Below are 16,703 nucleotides of genomic sequence, written 5' to 3'. Positions count from 1 at the left end.
TCCATGAGGATGCACCACCGTTCCCAAAAGTGCCACTGGACGGTTACCATTTACAACCAACAGACTGTTCATACGAGATCATGACGGATCAAGAAAAGCTTCACCTCAGTTCTCTGTCTGTGACTTTGTCACAGTCACACCTGATTGAGGAAGCAACCAGATGCCAAAGTGATACACCCGAGTGGAATTCACTGAGGAAGGAGAGAGTGACTGCTTCACATTTCCGGGAGGTAAGCCATGTTAAAGGTACAAGCACAGCAGAAAAACTGGCAGAAAGAATTATCAGAGGGACAAGACAAACACCACTAATGAAAAGGGGGCTGGAAATGGAAGCAGGTGCATTGAAGGACTATGCAGTTCTAAAAAATCTTAATCTGACAAAGTGTGGGCTAGTCGTGTATCCGGACGCACCTTGGCTGGGTGCATCGCCTGATGGGCTGGTATAAGACCCACTTGAGCTACCATCATTTGGTCTAGTTGAAATGAAATGCCCAAATGTAGCCAGCTACATATACTGCAAGTTCCTGAGATTTGACCACGGCCTACAAAATTGAAGGAAAGCCATTGTTATTATTGGCAAGTCCAGGGACAGTTACTCATCACAGGCATGGAACAGCTCCCTTCTTCAGACGTCTGCGCCCAGCTGGAGTCGGAGGCTCTATCACATCTTCACTTAGAAAGTGTCGGCTGCAGACTCGTGTGTTTGTTGTAAGAAAGTTGACTCGTCGAATGTTAATCACCCACCGTTTATGTAATTCACTGTCTTTGGGAAAAGTAAAAAAACTAACAGAAGAATTGCATCTGGCAGACACTGTACATTGCGGCACACAGCAGTGATGGCTGGAAGAGCTGTCATCCCGTTTTTGAAAGGACACTTTCGTACGTTTACACGTCACCATGTTATAAGTCAAGACGAAGTATTACAAGTAAAAGCTTTAACATAAACATTAAGATAAACAACAACAACGAAAATTAACCGTTTCGGATGTTTTTGACGACAAGCATTCAATGCTAGCATACGGTAGCACAGCATTCTACGATAACCGGAAGTTTACATCCATCCTGAGATTTAACCGGAAATATGTCATGCTCGCCTGTGCATATCGCCTAATGCATTGTAACTGTAAGTCAGGAGCCACATGACACAACACATAAGACCATTCATCCTCTCTGCTACCAGGCTAATGTAACTGGTGGGATCTGAACACTGGTCTCCTACTCAGGAAACCAACGGCTTAAGGTGACACTAGTTTTAAGTCGCAGGAGTGTGAATCTAAATCACCTCCGCTACTTACTCCAGTGATTGAGAGCTCACCTCTTTCTGTTCGGACTGTAGGGAGGACTTGAGAACATCTCTAAGCTCACTCAGCTGTTTCCTCTCTCCATCTTGGGTCTGTTTGATCTGAGAAACAGGAAGTGGGAGAGTGACACTTTTTTTTTAATATACAGTTGAAGTCAGAAGTTTACATACACCTTAGCCAAATACATTTAATCTCCGTTTTTCACCATTCCTGACATTTAATCCTAGTAAAAATTCCCTGTCTTAGGTCAGGATCACCGCTTTATTTTAAGAATGTGAAATGTCAGAATAATAGTAGAGAGAATGATTTATTTCAGCTTTTATTTATTTCATCACATTCCCAGTGGGTCAGAAGTTTACATACACTCAATTAGTATTTGGTAGCATTGCCTTTAAATTGTTTAACTTGGGTCAAACGTTTCGGGTAGCCTTCCACAAGCTTCCCACAATAAGTCCCCATTCCTCCTGACAGAGCTGGTGTAACTGAGTCAGGTTTGTAGGCCTCCTTGATTGCACATGCTTTTTCAGTTCTGCTCACAAATCTTCTATAGGATTGAGGTCAGGGCTTTGTGATGGCCAGTCCAATACCTTGACTTTGTTGTCCTTAAGCCATTTTGCCACAACTTTGGAAGTATGCTTGGGGTCATTGTCCATTTGGAAGACCCATTTGCGACCAAGCTTTAACTTCCTGACTGTTGTCTTGAGATGTTGCTTCAATATATCCACAACATTTTCCTTCCTCATGATGCCATCTATTTTGTGAAGTGCACCAGTCCCTCCTGCAGCAAAGCCCCCCCCCCTCCCCACAGCATGATGCTGCCACAACACACAATCAAGTCTACATGAAAATGGCTAAAAAGCAACAAATTGGAAGTTTTGGAATGACCTAGTCAAAGTCCAGACCTAATCCCAATTGAGATGTTGTGGCAGGACTTGAAACAAGCAGTTCATGCTTGAAAACCCTCACGTCACTGAGTTAAAGCAGTTCTGCATGGAAGAGTGGGCCAAAATTCCTCCACAGCGACGTGAGAAACTGATCAACAACTACAGGAAGCATTTGGTTGGAGTCATTGCAGCTAAAGGTGGCACAACCAGTTATTGAGTGTAAGGGGGCAATTACTTTTTCACACAGGGGAATTGGGTGTTGCATAACTTTGTTTATGAAATAAATGAAATAAATGTGTAATTGTTGTGTTATTTGTTCACTTATGTTCCCTTTATCTAATATTAGGTTTTGGTTGAAGATCTGATAACATTCAGTATCACAAATATGCAAAAGTAGAGAAAATTAGAAAGGGGGCAAATACTTTTTCATAGCACTGTAGATACATTTGTACCCGTTTCATCCAGCATCTTCACAAGGTCCTTTGCTGTTGTTCTGGGATTGATTTGCACTTTTCGCACCAAAGTACGTTCATCTCTAGGAGACAGAACGCGTCTCCTTCCTGAGCGGTATGACGGCTGTATGGTCCCATTGTGTTTCTACTTGCGTACTATTGTTTGTACAGATGAACGTGGTACCTTCAGGCGTTTGGAAATTGCTCCCAAGGATGAACCAGACTTGTGGAGGTCTACAATTTTTTTTCTGAGGTCTTGGTTGATTTCTTTTGATTTTCCCATGATGTCAAGCAAAGAGGCACTGAATTTGAAGGTAGGCCTTGAAATACATCCACAGGTACACCTCCAATTGACTCAATGATGTCAATTAGCCTATCAGAAGCTTCTAAAGCAATTTTTCTGAAATTTTCCAAGCTGTTTAAAGGCACAGTCAACTTAGTGTATGTAAACTTCTGACCCACTGGAATTGTGATACAGTGAATTATAAGTGAAATAATTTGTCTGTAAACAATTGTTGGAAAAATGACTTGTGTCATGCACAAAGTAGATGTCCTAACCGACTTGCCAAAGCTATAGTTTGTTAACAAGAAATTTGGTTGAAAAAGTGGTTGAAAAACATGGTTGAAAAACGAGTTTTAATGACTCCAACCTAAGTGTATGTAAACTTCCGACTTCAACTGTATACATTTTTTACTCCCCAATTACAGTCTTGTCCCATCGTTGCAACTCCTGTACGGACTCGGGAGAGGCGAAGGTCAAGAGCTGTGCGTCCTCCGAAACACAACCCCGCCAAGCCGCACTGCTTCTTGACACAATGCACGCTTAACCAGGAAGCCAGCCGCACCAATGTGTCGGAGGAAACACCGTACACCTGGCGACCGTGTCAGCGTGCATGCGCCCAGCCCGCCACAGGAGTCGCTACAGTGCGATGGGTCAAGGACATCCCGGCCGGCCAAACACTCCCCTAACCCAGACAACGCTGGGCCAATTGTGCGTCAGCTCATGGTTCTCCCAGTCGCAGCCGGCTGCGACACAGCCTGGTATCGAACCAGAATCTGTAGTAACGCAGCTTGCTCTGCGATGCAGTGCCTTGACCGCTGCGCCACTCGGGAGGCCCGAGTGACACATTATTGACAGACAGGCAGTAAAACCATGGCAACATCCAAAGAGAATATTATAAAATATGGATGTGTGGAGAGAGTGGCTCACTGTAGTCAAGTCTGTAGCCAGTTTCTCTATGGAAGGTTTGAGGCTATTTACTGTGTTCAGACCATCCTGGAAGAAGCTGTGAGGAGAGAGGAAACAGAGATCACCAGGAGTCAAGATGGGTCAAGCATTTAGCCTCCTACAAAAGACAAATGCACTGACTAAACACTGCTAATCTGAAATCACTGGGTAAATGAAAACAACATACTTGCATTGGGCGTGAAAATATTTGATGAGGTTCTGGAGAAAGTCAACCCCCTTCTTCGTTTTAATTTCATTCACTTTGAGAAGATACTGTAGACAGAATAAGACACACAGAGTAACAATATCAATGGACATGTGTAAATACTCCTCAGTGGACCCTGTTGTGTCTTCTATCCTGCATAGCCTCTGATAGGTGAAATACTTAGATAGCCGGTTTCACTAGCCTGGTGCACCAGTCTGATCACAGATCTGTTTGTTCTCTATAGACAACTACCATGATCATTGTCATGCCACAACAAACAGTCCTGTCCTGTCCTCTCCATCACTCATGGTCCACCTTCTCACCTCACACATCTGGAGCTGAAAGATGCGTCTCTCCTTCTCCATCTCCTCAGCGATCTCTCCTCCACTGAACTCTGTCCGTATCATCCCATGCTGCTTAGCATGCTCCTTCTTCTCCTTCTCTATCTTAGTGCTGCAGGGAACACAGAGGTCTCAGTGATGATGATGAAGCACAGGATGAATGGATGAAGCAGGAAAATCATTCACTAATTAACATGATATCAATATTTACTCTCCTCAGTTTATGTTAAGAGTTATTAAATTGTTATCATTCCCTTACAGTGAGTCATCAAACCACCAGTCAATCACATCAACCAAAAGGCTCTATGACTCTACGCCACAGGTGTTTGGTACAAGGCATCGGTCTTTAGTAAACTAGTAACTCTTAAATGACTTGCCCAGCCCTCATACAGTGAACTAGAATGATCTTTATGTTAAGTAATTTATCAAATAAACGTATAAAAGAGCTTATTCATGTATTTCATGCCTGTCATGGTGAAAATGAAAAGATACTGTTGGGACGTCCAACATGTACCGTACAATTTCAGTAAAGTAAACCCCTTGTCTGTCCATACCGTAGTTCATTCAGCACTAAAGGAATCACAGACAGACAGAATCAGTGTTCACATAAATGTGAGGAGTTTTGTATTCACATACAAACAGGCAGCAGGTGCAGCTATAGCAGGCCTAGTCTCATTCTCTCTCTCCGAAGGTCTGTCTGCCTTATCAGCTGTTTCATGAATAGTAGCAGTTGACCTTTTACTAGCTTCCATTGTTTCCCCCTTTCTAGTTGTTGTAAAGCTGAACCCACACATGCAACTTCATGGTGCAGCTTACTCTTATTCTAACAGGTACTCAGGCTATTCAACGGAACTACCCCACCACCGACCACGTTTCCCTTGTGCTCGTAAGCTATAATCACTAACTTATGCTTAACCCACATACAGTATGAGGTGGTGAAACTCAAACGGTGGTGGTGGTGGTGAAACAGAGGGAGTTGTAATAATAATAACATGGCTCTAACTCACACTTTAGTTTCATAATCCTTCCAGGCTTTATCAAAAGGCTTTTTCAGATCCTGTGGAAATAAAACAGGAACATAACAGTATTAATACAAGGGATACAAATTATATGAGCTCAAGTCATGACTATCAAACTGGCTCAAAACTGTGATATTAAAGGTTAAAGGTCAGTCACATGCTCAGAAAGACCTTTACAATGCATTATTTGAATGACTGGATAGGAGTCAGGAGGACTAACCAGTGACTATCTATGTGTTCAAGATGACTAGTATGGGACAAGCCTACTCCCTCTTGTGTCACCGTGGTTTTGACTGGTATGGTAAAACACATGTTCTGACTGGTATGGTCAAACACATGATCTGACTGGTATGGTCAAACAGATGATCTGACTGGTATGGTAAAACACATGATCTGACTGGTATGGTCAAACAGATGATCTGACTGGTATGGTCAAACACATGATCTGACTGGTATGGTCAAACAGATGATCTGACTGGTATGGTAAAACACATGATCTGACTGGTATGGTAAACAGATGATCTGACTGGTATGGTCAAACAGATGATCTGACTGGTATGGTCAAACACATGATCTGACTGGTATGGTCAAACAGATGATCTGACTGGTATGGTCAAACACATGATCTGACTGGTATGGTCAAACAGATGATCTGACTGGTATGGTAAAACACATGATCTGACTGGTATGGTCAAACACATGATCTGACTGGTATGGTAAACACATGATCTGACTGGTATGGTAAAACACATGATCTGACTGGTATGGTAAAACACATGTTCTGACTGGTATGGTAAACACATGATCTGACTGGTATGGTAAAACACATGATCTGACTGGTATGGTAAAACACATGATCTGACTGGTATGGTAAACAGATGATCTGACTGGTATGGTAAACACATGATCTGACTGGTATGGTAAACACATGATCTGACTGGTATGGTAAACACATGATCTGACTGGTATGGTAAAACACATGATCTGACTGGTATGGTAAACAGATGATCTGACTGGTATGGTAAAACAGATGATCTGACTGGTATGGTAAACAGATGATCTGACTGGTATGGTCAAACAGATGATCTGACTGGTATGGTCAAACACATGATCTGACTGGTATGGTCAAACAGATGATCTGACTGGTATGGTAAAACACATGATCTGACTGGTATGGTCAAACACATGATCTGACTGGTATGGTAAACACATGATCTGACTGGTATGGTAAAACACATGATCTGACTGGTATGGTAAACAGATGATCTGACTGGTATGGTAAAACAGATGATCTGACTGGTATGGTAAACAGATGATCTGACTGGTATGGTCAAACAGATGATCTGACTGGTATGGTCAAACACATGATCTGACTGGTATGGTAAACAGATGATCTGACTGGTATGGTAAAACACATGATCTGACTGGTATGGTAAAACAGATGATCTGACTGGTATGGTCAAACACATGATCTGACTGGTATGGTAAAACACTGTATTTTATAACACATATAGTACACCTACCCCTTTGACCCCTTTCAGGTCTCCTTTCAGTAGACTGTCTAAGGGGAAGGTAATGATGTTGTTCATGTTCTGCAACTGAAAACAAGACACAGACAGTTAGAGAGAGAGAAAGAGTGATGTAGAGACAGACAGGTAGAGAGAGAGAAAGAGTGATGTAGAGACAGACAGACAGAGAGAGAGCCAGAGTGATGTAGAGACAGACAGGTAGAGATATAGACAGAGTGATGTAGAGACAGACAGTTAGAGAGAGAGAAAGAGTGATGTAGAGACAGACAGGTAGAGAGAGAGAAAGAGTGATGTAGAGACAGACAGACAGAGAGAGAGCCAGAGTGATGTAGAGACAGACAGGTAGAGATATAGACAGAGTGATGTAGAGACAGACAGTTAGAGAGAGAGAAAGAGTGATGTAGAGACAGACAGGTAGAGAGAGAGAAAGAGTGATGTAGAGACAGACAGACAGAGAGAGAGCCAGAGTGATGTAGAGACAGACAGGTAGAGAGAGAGCCAGAGTGATGTAGACAGACAGGTAGAGATATAGACAGAGTGATGTAGAGACAGACAGGTAGAGAGAGAGCCAGAGTGATGTAGAGACAGACAGGTAGAGATATAGACAGAGTGATGTAGAGACAGACAGGTAGAGAGAGAGCCAGAGTGATGTAGAGACAGACAGGTAGAGATATAGACAGAGTGATGTAGAGACAGACAGGTAGAGATATAGACAGAGTGATGTAGAGACAGACAGGTAGAGAGAGAGCCAGAGTGATGTAGAGACAGACAGGTAGAGATATAGACAGAGTGATGTAGAGAGACAGACAGACAGAGTGATGTAGAGAGACAGACAGAGTGATATAGAGACAGAGAGATGTAGAGACGGTCAGACAGGGTGATATAGAGACCGAGTGATATAGAGACAGACAGACAGAGTGATGTAGAAACAGACAGGTAGAGAGACAGACAGACAGAGTGATGTAGAGACGGAGTGATGTAGAGACAGAGTGATGTAGAGACAGAGTGATGTAGAGACAGAGTGATGTAGAGACAGAGTGATGTAGAGACAGAGTGATGTAGAGACAGACAGGTAGAGAGACAGACAGACAGAGTGATGTAGAGACGGAGTGATGTAGAGACAGAGTGATGTAGAGACAGAGTGATGTAGAGACAGAGTGATGTAGAGACAGACAGGTAGAGAGACAGACAGAGTGATGTAGAGACCGAGTGATATAGAGACAGACAGACAGAGTGATGTAGAAACAGACAGGTAGAGAGACAGACAGACAGAGTGATGTAGAGACGGAGTGATGTAGAGACAGAGTGATGTAGAGACAGAGTGATGTAGAGACAGAGTGATGTAGAGACAGACAGGTAGAGAGACAGACAGACAGAGTGATGTAGAGACGGAGTGATGTAGAGACAGAGTGATGTAGAGACAGAGTGATGTAGAGACAGACAGGTAGAGAGACAGACAGAGAGTGATGTAGAGACGGAGTGATGTAGAGACAGAGTGATGTAGAGACAGAGTGATGTAGAGACAGAGTGATGTAGAGACAGACAGGTAGAGACAGACAGGTAGAGACAGACAGACAGACAGAGTGATGTAAAGACAGAGTAATGTAGAGACAGAGTGATGTAGAGACAGAGTGATGTAGAGACAGAGTGATGTAGAGACAGAGTGATGTAGAGACAGAGTGATGTAGAGACAGAGTGATGTAGAGACAGAGTGATGTAGAGACAGAGAGAGAAAGAAAGCCTGGTTAGGCTGTGTCTCTGTGTGTGTCTGTGTGTGTGTCTGTGTGATGGGGTCTCACCAGGTTCTTGAAGAGGGCTGTGAGCTCTTTGGTAAAGATGGCGAACTTGAGGAAGGCTGAGCCCACCTCCGGATCCTCTCTAGAGACACAGCTGTCCCCAAACTTCTCCAGAGACTGAATGTATTGCTCGTCATTGTCAACGTGGGCTGAGAAAAACACACACAGGGGTTACTTACAGTCAGAAGTCAAATCAAGTCAAATCAGAGTTTGTGTAAAGGTGATTTTGCATGGGTCACAAACACACTTTACATCATTAAAAACTAATCAAAGAGGCTTTACACAGACTCTTCTATTAATATTATCCCCTATGCAATCCCATGGGAGTTAGTGAGACTTTTAGTGGACATTTCATATATCCCTGTTATACTGTCCATTTTCTAAATTGACCTGACCTGAAAAATGACAAGTTAGGTCTATGAAAAATCACTTCTAAGCTTGAGGAAGGCAAATACATTCAATTAAATACAACTTTATCCCCTCAGGGGCATAAATAAAGTGTCTCAGAGTGCTGACAGTCAGATGGCTTCATGAGGCAACACTATAGAGGAATTATCTCTGTAAAACAGGAAGCTGGCTTGGATGTGCTGTTCAATCAATCAATCAAATGTGTTTATAAAGCCCTTTTTACATCAGCAGATGTCACAAAGTGCTATACAGAAACCCAGCCTAAAACCCCAAACAGCAAGCATTGCAGATGTAGAAGCACATGCAGGACCATGCAGGAGCTTCACTAGAACAGAGTGCATGTACAAGAAACAGGATGAAAATCGTTCTACTACTTTCCTGACTGACTCCCCACCAGTCCCAACTCTTTTAGCTGCCTTAAATACATTACATAAATTCTAGCTAAATCCTAGCTAAAAACACCTAACCCGGTCTGTCTGTGCTGTCTTGCCAACTCAATAACTATATGAGTTGTCAACTCAAGACCAGCACAAACAGATCTGGGACCAGACTAACGATGCCATTCTTACACAGCCGTTTTATAACAGTGAACAGCATGTAAGGCCTGTAAAGTGTGTGTAAAAACTCAGAGTTTAGTTTACACAGCAGCTCCAAACAAAAGCAACGTGAATGAATGATATGTACCCATTGATTCTTGAAGAATATAATTTAGAAATGCCTCATGAGCTTAGTTCAACTGTCTTACCTGATCAGAACCCAAAACATAAGCTTGTTTTCCCCAATGTTTGCAAACAACATAAATGTAAACAAACACTGTTTACCCACAAAACATGGTTAAAACTATACATTTAATATAATGGATGGTCAGTTATTGCATCCATAGCTCTGTCTCAATTTGAGACGGCTTTTTAGCGAAACAGGGGCAGGGAAAATGCCTTGTTAATGTTTCAATTAAGGATTCTAGCTTTAAGGTATTTCCAGCATGTGCAGATCCAACTATGGTTAGAGCCATGATTATCAGCCCCTGATCCGTATCAAAAACACCCCAGGATTATGACCCTGGGCCTGGGATGTCACTGGAAGGTCTGTGGGCTGGGTGGAGGGTGGAGAGGGACAGTCACAGAAGAAAAGGGCCTGGGTCTAACTGAGTAGGGACCTTTAATATACCGTATTATAGGAAGGACTGGAGTTACTAAAGACACACCTATGCTCCTTAGGCCTGCTGGGACAGGTGTGTGGAATGAGAGGAATGTGGTGAGGTGCTATACACTATACTTCGCTCTCTCTCTCTCTCTCTGAGGTTACACTTCCACTGTCTCAACACAGAACTCATCCAATTCCTGTAACAGTCTCTTTCCCATAGTTTAATTTCCAGGTGGGGCACGAAGGCCCCAAAAGTAAATCCACGCCCTCAAAATTGTCAATGGTAAGGTAAACACTGCTGTAACACCAATCTGTGTCACCACCAGGACTGTTTTCAGACCCTGATCTGCTGCAATAAAACTGTAAAAGGTGCATAAAGAGGTCAACACATAATGCAGTTACATGACTGTGTGGAGATTGTGTGTGTGCACCAAGATACACTAAATATTCCTGTTCAGAGTCAGACACACTCATATTATTGTGTAATATATTGAGATATACCAACATGCTGCACAACTGGAGTACAGAGGTTAGTGGGTGTAGATGCTATTTACATTATGAGTGTATGGAAACTACACCAGGACTGAGTCACTCACTAATGTACTGTAATGTGTTGTACTGTACTCACCCAGGCCAGAGTTGTTTATGGCCTTGACAGACTTCTTGATCTTGTGAAGTACTCCTCTGTCTACATCTAGCGCCTGTAGGGAGAGGGAACACATCTATGAGTCAGGAAGTATACAGAAATCTCTCCCCCCCCCCCCAAGCCCTACTGTTTACACAGTAACAACACAAACATGGCAACATGCCAGCCAAGCCCACGCTATGCCTGCACAACCATAATGCTATAGCGATAGCCAGCCACTCTGTGTGCATCCCAAATGGCACCATATTCCCATAGGGCTCTGATTAAAAGTACTGCACTTCTAGGATACAATCTCTGATATGGAAGCTCAGAAACCATAGAGAGAGGCTGTAAGAACAAGGAAATGGTTTGTGGGAAAACCACACTTGGATGGTATGGTCCTGTAATGGCCTACTAAAAAATGTAGAGAAATACATTAGATGAGCTCATTCAACTGACACATTTAGCCATTCCCGTGTGAATTTATATGTACAGTAATTACTAAGTTTCTTGGGTGAGCAGATGACAATGCTGTGTCCTTGGTTGATGTGTCAGCCATTCTCTTTCAGACTATCGTGCAGACCCAAACCAAATTGTTTTGTTTTACTCCACATTGTCCGCTCAGTGGACACTCACCCAGCCCAGGCAGCCCAGTGGACACTCACCCAGCCCAGGCGACACTCACCCAGCCCAGGCAGCCCAGTGGACACTCACCCAGCCCAGGGAGCCCAGTGGACACTCACCCAGCCCAGGCAGCCCAGTGGACACTCACCCAGCCCAGGGAGCCCAGCGGACACCAGGCAGCCCACTGGGCACAGACGTCAATTCATTTACATTCTAATCATTTAGCAGACGCTCTTATCCAGAGCGACTTACAGTTAGTGAGTGCATACATTTTCATACTGGTCCCCCGTGGGAATCGAACCCACAACCCTGGCGTTGCAAGAGCCATGCTCTACAAACTGAGCTACACAGGACCACGTTGGTGCAACGTAATTTCATTAAAATGATGTGGAAACAACGTTGATTCAACCAGTGTGTGCCCAGCGGACAGGCTGGGACAGGCTGGGCAGTCAGAGAGAGAGGAAGATGAAAAGAAAGAGAGAAAGAGAGATAGCATGCTAGGACAGGAGTGCATCAGCCCAGCCCAGGCCCCAGGGACTCTCCCAGGATGCAGCAGTGATCTACGTTACATGTAGCCAGGCAGCTAGAGCTTTGTTCTGAGCTAGACTACACTAGACTAGAGAGTGATCCTCCTCTGAGACTCTGTGGTAGTGTTCCCCACCACATACAGTGGGGAGAACAAGTATTTGATACACTGCCGATTTTGCAGGTTTTCCTATTTACAAAGCATGTAGAGGTCTTTAATTTTTATCATAGGTACACTTCAACTGTAAGAGACGGAATCTAAAACAAAAATCCAGAAAATCACATTGTATGATTTTTAAGTAATTAATTTGCATTTTATTGCATGACATAAGTATTTGATAAATCACAAAAGCAGAACTTAATATTTGGTACAGAAACCTTTGTTTGCAATTACAGAGATCATACGTTTCCTGTAGGTCTTGACCAGGTTTGCACACACTGCAGCAGGGATTTTGGCTCACTCCTCCATACAGACCTTCTCCAGATCCTTCAGGTTTCGGGGCTGTCGCTGGGCAATACGGACTTTCAGCTCCCTCCAAAGATGTTCTATTGGGTTCAGGTCTGGAGACTGGCTAGGCCACTTCAGGACCTTGAGATGCTTCTTACGGAGCCACTCCTTAGTTGCCCTGGCTGTGTGTTTCGGGTCGTTGTCATGCTGGAAGACCCAGCCACGACCCATCTTCAATGCTCTTACTGAGGGAAGGAGGTTGTTGGCCAAGATCTCGCGATACATGGCCCCATCCATCCTCCCCTCAATACGGTGCAGTTGTCCTGTCCCCTTTGCAGAAAAGCAAGAATGATGTTTCCACCTCCATGCTTCACGGTTGGGATGGTGTTCTTGGGGTTGTACTCATCCTTCTTCTTCCTCCAAACACGGTGAGTGGAGTTTAGACCAAAAAGCTCTATTTTTGTCTCATCAAACCACATGACCTTCTCCCATTCCTCCTCTGGATCATCCAGATGGTCATTGGCAAACTTCAGACGGGCCTGGACATGCGCTGGCTTGAGCAGGGGGACCTTGCGTGCGCTGCAGGTTTTTAATCCATGACGGCGTAGTGTGTTACTAATGGTTTTCTTTGAGACTGTGGTCCCAGCTCTCTTCAGGTCATTGACCAGGTCCTGCCGTGTAGTTCTGGGCTGATCCCTCACCTTCCTCATGATCATTGATGCCCCACGAGGTGAGATCTTGCATGGAGCCCCAGACTGAGGGTGATTGACCGTCATCTTGAACTTCTTCCATTTTCTAATAATTGCGCCAACAGTTGTTGCCCTCTCACCAAGCTGCTTGCCTATTGTCCTGTAGCCCATCCCAGCCTTGTGCAGGTCTTCAATTTTATCCCTGATGTCCTTACACAGCTCTCTGGTCTTGGCCGTTGTGGAGAGGTTGGAGTCTGTTTGATTGAGTGTGTGGACAAGTGTCTTTTATACAGGTAACGAGTTCAAACAGGTGCAGTTAATACAGGTAATGAGTGGAGAACAGGAGGGCTTCTTAAAGAAAAATTAACAGGTCTGTGAGAGCCGGAATTCTTAATGGTTGGTAGGTGATCAAATACTTATGTCATGCAATAAAATGCAAATTAATTACTTAAAAAACATACAATGTGATTTTCTGGATTTTTGTTTTAGATTCCGTCTCTCACAGTTGAAATGTACCTATGATAAAAATTACAGACCTCTACATGCTTTGTAAGTAGGAAAACCTGCAAAATCGGCAGTGTATTAAATACTTGTTCTCCCCACTGTAGCTCTGGTCCAGGGCATTACGTGCAGCTTGCTGACACTGAGGCTTCCTGGACCAGAGCTACCCACCATGCAACACAGGCAACCAAACAGCACGACACTCCAGTCCACAGTGATACTGTCATCAACAGGCAGGCAGCCACAGTAGGCTGCTACAGGTACTGTAAGGCAGATAAGAGGAACTGGGAAGGAGAGTGCTGCCTGTCAGTTGACCTGATGTAAAAACCGCCATTACTGCTGCCTGCCTGCAGTGTTGTTCTTTCAACATGAGTGAAGTGTATGTGCTTGTATGTGTGTTTATGTCCAACTTGATATTCACTATGTGTTCACTATTAACTGTGAAATCAAAAAGGGAGAGAGGGGAAAGATCTGTTTGACTTTCAGTTGTGAAACAGAGAAAGCCATTGCAATACAACACTTCCTTGTTTAGACAGATTCAACTTAATGTAACACCTCTCCTCATGTGTTATATTCTGCAACACTGTACACACATCAGCAGATCCTCTCATAGGGCTGTGTGTGTGTGTGTGTGTGTGTGTGTGTCTTCCTCCATTGTGCAAACACAGTATGCCGTAATATGGATAGGCCCTTCACTGAGACAACAATCCAGTGATTCATACAGCCTGCCGTAAGGCCAGTAGTGTATCAGTGGCATAGAGAGACCACTTCCTTATTACCAGCCTATTACCAGCCTGGCCTGGGACAACAGCACATCTCCAGAGACCAATCAAGAGCAGATCTGAATGGCAACAGATGACGAGTGGCGCAGCGGTCTAATGCACTGTATCTCAGTACTAGAGGCGTCACTAAAGACCATGGTTTGATTCCAGGCTGTATCACAATCCGGCCGTGATTGGGAGTCCCATAGGGCGGCGCACAATTGGCCCAGCGTTGGCCGGGTTTGGCCGTCATTGTACATAAGAATGTGTTCTTAACTGGCTTGCCTGGTGAAATACCTTTTTTTTTATGCCAGGGATGCCATAGAAACACCCATTGTGATCTACCGCGCACTACAGTAGTCCTTATGCCAACAACACAAGGGTTATGTCCCAAATAGTCCAGCCATATGAATGCCATTAGGGACCTAGTAAGGAAAACCAATTCAACTGATATGGATGTGTGAGGGACCCACTGTGTATTAAAGGTGTGGTACTACTATTCAAGTTTGTAAAGGGCTCAAGACTCTTTAACATGTAGAAGTGAGTAAGTGGCGCAGTGGTCTAAGGCACTGCGATGCAGTGCTAACTGTGCCACTAGAGATCCTGGTTCGAATCCAGGCTCTGTCGCAGCCGGCCGCGACCGGGAGACTCATGGGCGGCGCACAATTGGCCAAGCGTCGTCCAGGATAGGGGAGGGAATGGCCGGCAGGGATGTAGCTCAGTTGATAGAGCATGGCGTTTGCAACGCCAGGGTTGTGGGTTCGATTCCCACGGGGGGCCAGTATAAAAAAATATGTATTCACTAACTGTAAGTCGCTCTGGATAAGAGCGTCTGCTAAATGACTAAAAATGTAAAGTGAAACTGCCTCTTAGGCAAACAGATATGATAGCTTCCTCACAATGGGGTAAGGCATTTTTGCATAAGTCACAGAGATGTTTGTAGCTTACAATAATGACATCTTTAAAATATGCTCAAGCCTCTTTAACATGTGGCACTGTTTTCAAAGTGAAACTGCCTTGTAGCACAATGTGTCAACTAAATGTTTTTGTCTATAGATTGCTGAATGGCATTGGTTTAGAATGGAATACCTATAAACTCAATTTGTAAGTCGCTCTGGATAAGAGCGTTTGCTAAATGACGTAAATGTAAATGTAAACTATGGTGTGGGCACTTGTTGGTGGACACTTGTGGGGAATGGCATGGGCGAGGTTCAACACAACTAGGATAAGAAAATATGCTTTGATTTCGCAAAGAGAAAGTATTTTTTTCGTTCCTATTTTGGGTTCAGAAGTTGTAACCGTATCACTTTCAGGGAAACTGAACAAACTCGACAAATAATTGTGTAAGAATGCGGTTAGGCCTAGGCCTACTATGTGCGTAAAGGCTACAGGTGCGTAAAGGCGCACATGTAAATCTAAGAACACCTTTTCACATTTCGAGTCAATTATATTAGTTTTCACACTGGCCTGCACCCACCTCTTCTAATGCTGCCACGGCGTTCCGACAATGGGACATCCGAGTGGTGAAGTTTGAGGTCGTGGGCGCTTTGTAGTCCTCGTTAGTTTCAGCCACAAATTCCGTGACCGTGATTAACTCCGGCGGCGGCATTTTAGCTCACTGTAAATGCGTTTACGTCTATAAAATACTTTATTTCCCAATCTTTAATTGAGGAAGCAATAGTCAGTTTCACAAAAAAACACCCAAAGGTTATGTAAGATTTATAATTCAAAGTGTGCCATAGGATTTGTTAGGCTACTCCCAAGTTTGCCATTCCGGTTTCTGCGTCGATCCACATACAGTAAAAACTACAGTAGTAAAATGTCCCTTTATTTGTGGGTTATCGTTGTATCCACTTCGAATAAAAAAATAGTCCAATATTCCATTATTCCAGTTTGCCCACGCAATAAAATAATTAAAAACAAAGTTAAATCGCTTCACTTTCTCACTGTGGTCTATCCCACCAGCCCCAGTTTAAACAACAACCTGGACTTACTGTGACTGAGAGCATACATTGGAGCGTCAACCTCAACATAGAAAGGGGCGGGACGAACGCGTGAATTTGCATGTTTGGGCGAATAGGAGCAAAGATGGATTTACCTTTGCTCAGTTGGCGTTCAACACTCACTAGCAATGACAGCTATGTCAAAAGTTGAGGATAAGGTGGCTCCGGCAATAGGTATGCGCCATAGGAATGATAACTTTATTTATGAATGATTAGTTACT

General features: G+C 43.8%; 1 protein-coding gene across 4 annotated transcripts in view; it reads right to left on the bottom strand.

The window, feature by feature from the left end:
• The window catches only part of LOC311108686 (arf-GAP with SH3 domain, ANK repeat and PH domain-containing protein 2-like), a 31,468-nt gene extending 14,988 nt beyond the window's left edge, over nt 1–16,480 (bottom strand). For all 4 annotated transcript variants that reach the window (XM_084151397.1, XM_084151398.1, XM_084151399.1 and 1 more), the window contains exons 1-9: nt 15,957–16,480; nt 10,935–11,007; nt 8,759–8,904; nt 6,954–7,028; nt 5,419–5,468; nt 4,394–4,523; nt 4,053–4,138; nt 3,848–3,923; nt 1,316–1,402 (exon numbers count right to left, since the gene is read on the bottom strand). In XM_084151397.1, coding sequence (XP_084007523.1) covers nt 1,316–1,402; nt 3,848–3,923; nt 4,053–4,138; nt 4,394–4,523; nt 5,419–5,468; nt 6,954–7,028; nt 8,759–8,904; nt 10,935–11,007; nt 15,957–16,088 — 855 coding nt within the window. In that variant the 5' untranslated portion in view covers nt 16,089–16,480. The remainder of the gene's footprint in view (nt 1–1,315; nt 1,403–3,847; nt 3,924–4,052; nt 4,139–4,393; nt 4,524–5,418; nt 5,469–6,953; nt 7,029–8,758; nt 8,905–10,934; nt 11,008–15,956) is intronic.
• Nucleotides 16,481–16,703: the final 223 nt, after the last annotated feature.

Source organism: Coregonus lavaretus, assembly GCF_964263955.1.
Source record: "Coregonus lavaretus genome assembly, chromosome: 33".
NCBI lineage: Eukaryota > Metazoa > Chordata > Actinopteri > Salmoniformes > Salmonidae > Coregonus > Coregonus lavaretus.
The sequence above is the reverse complement of the archived record's forward strand: the minus strand, read 5'-3'. Positions and strand labels throughout refer to the sequence as shown.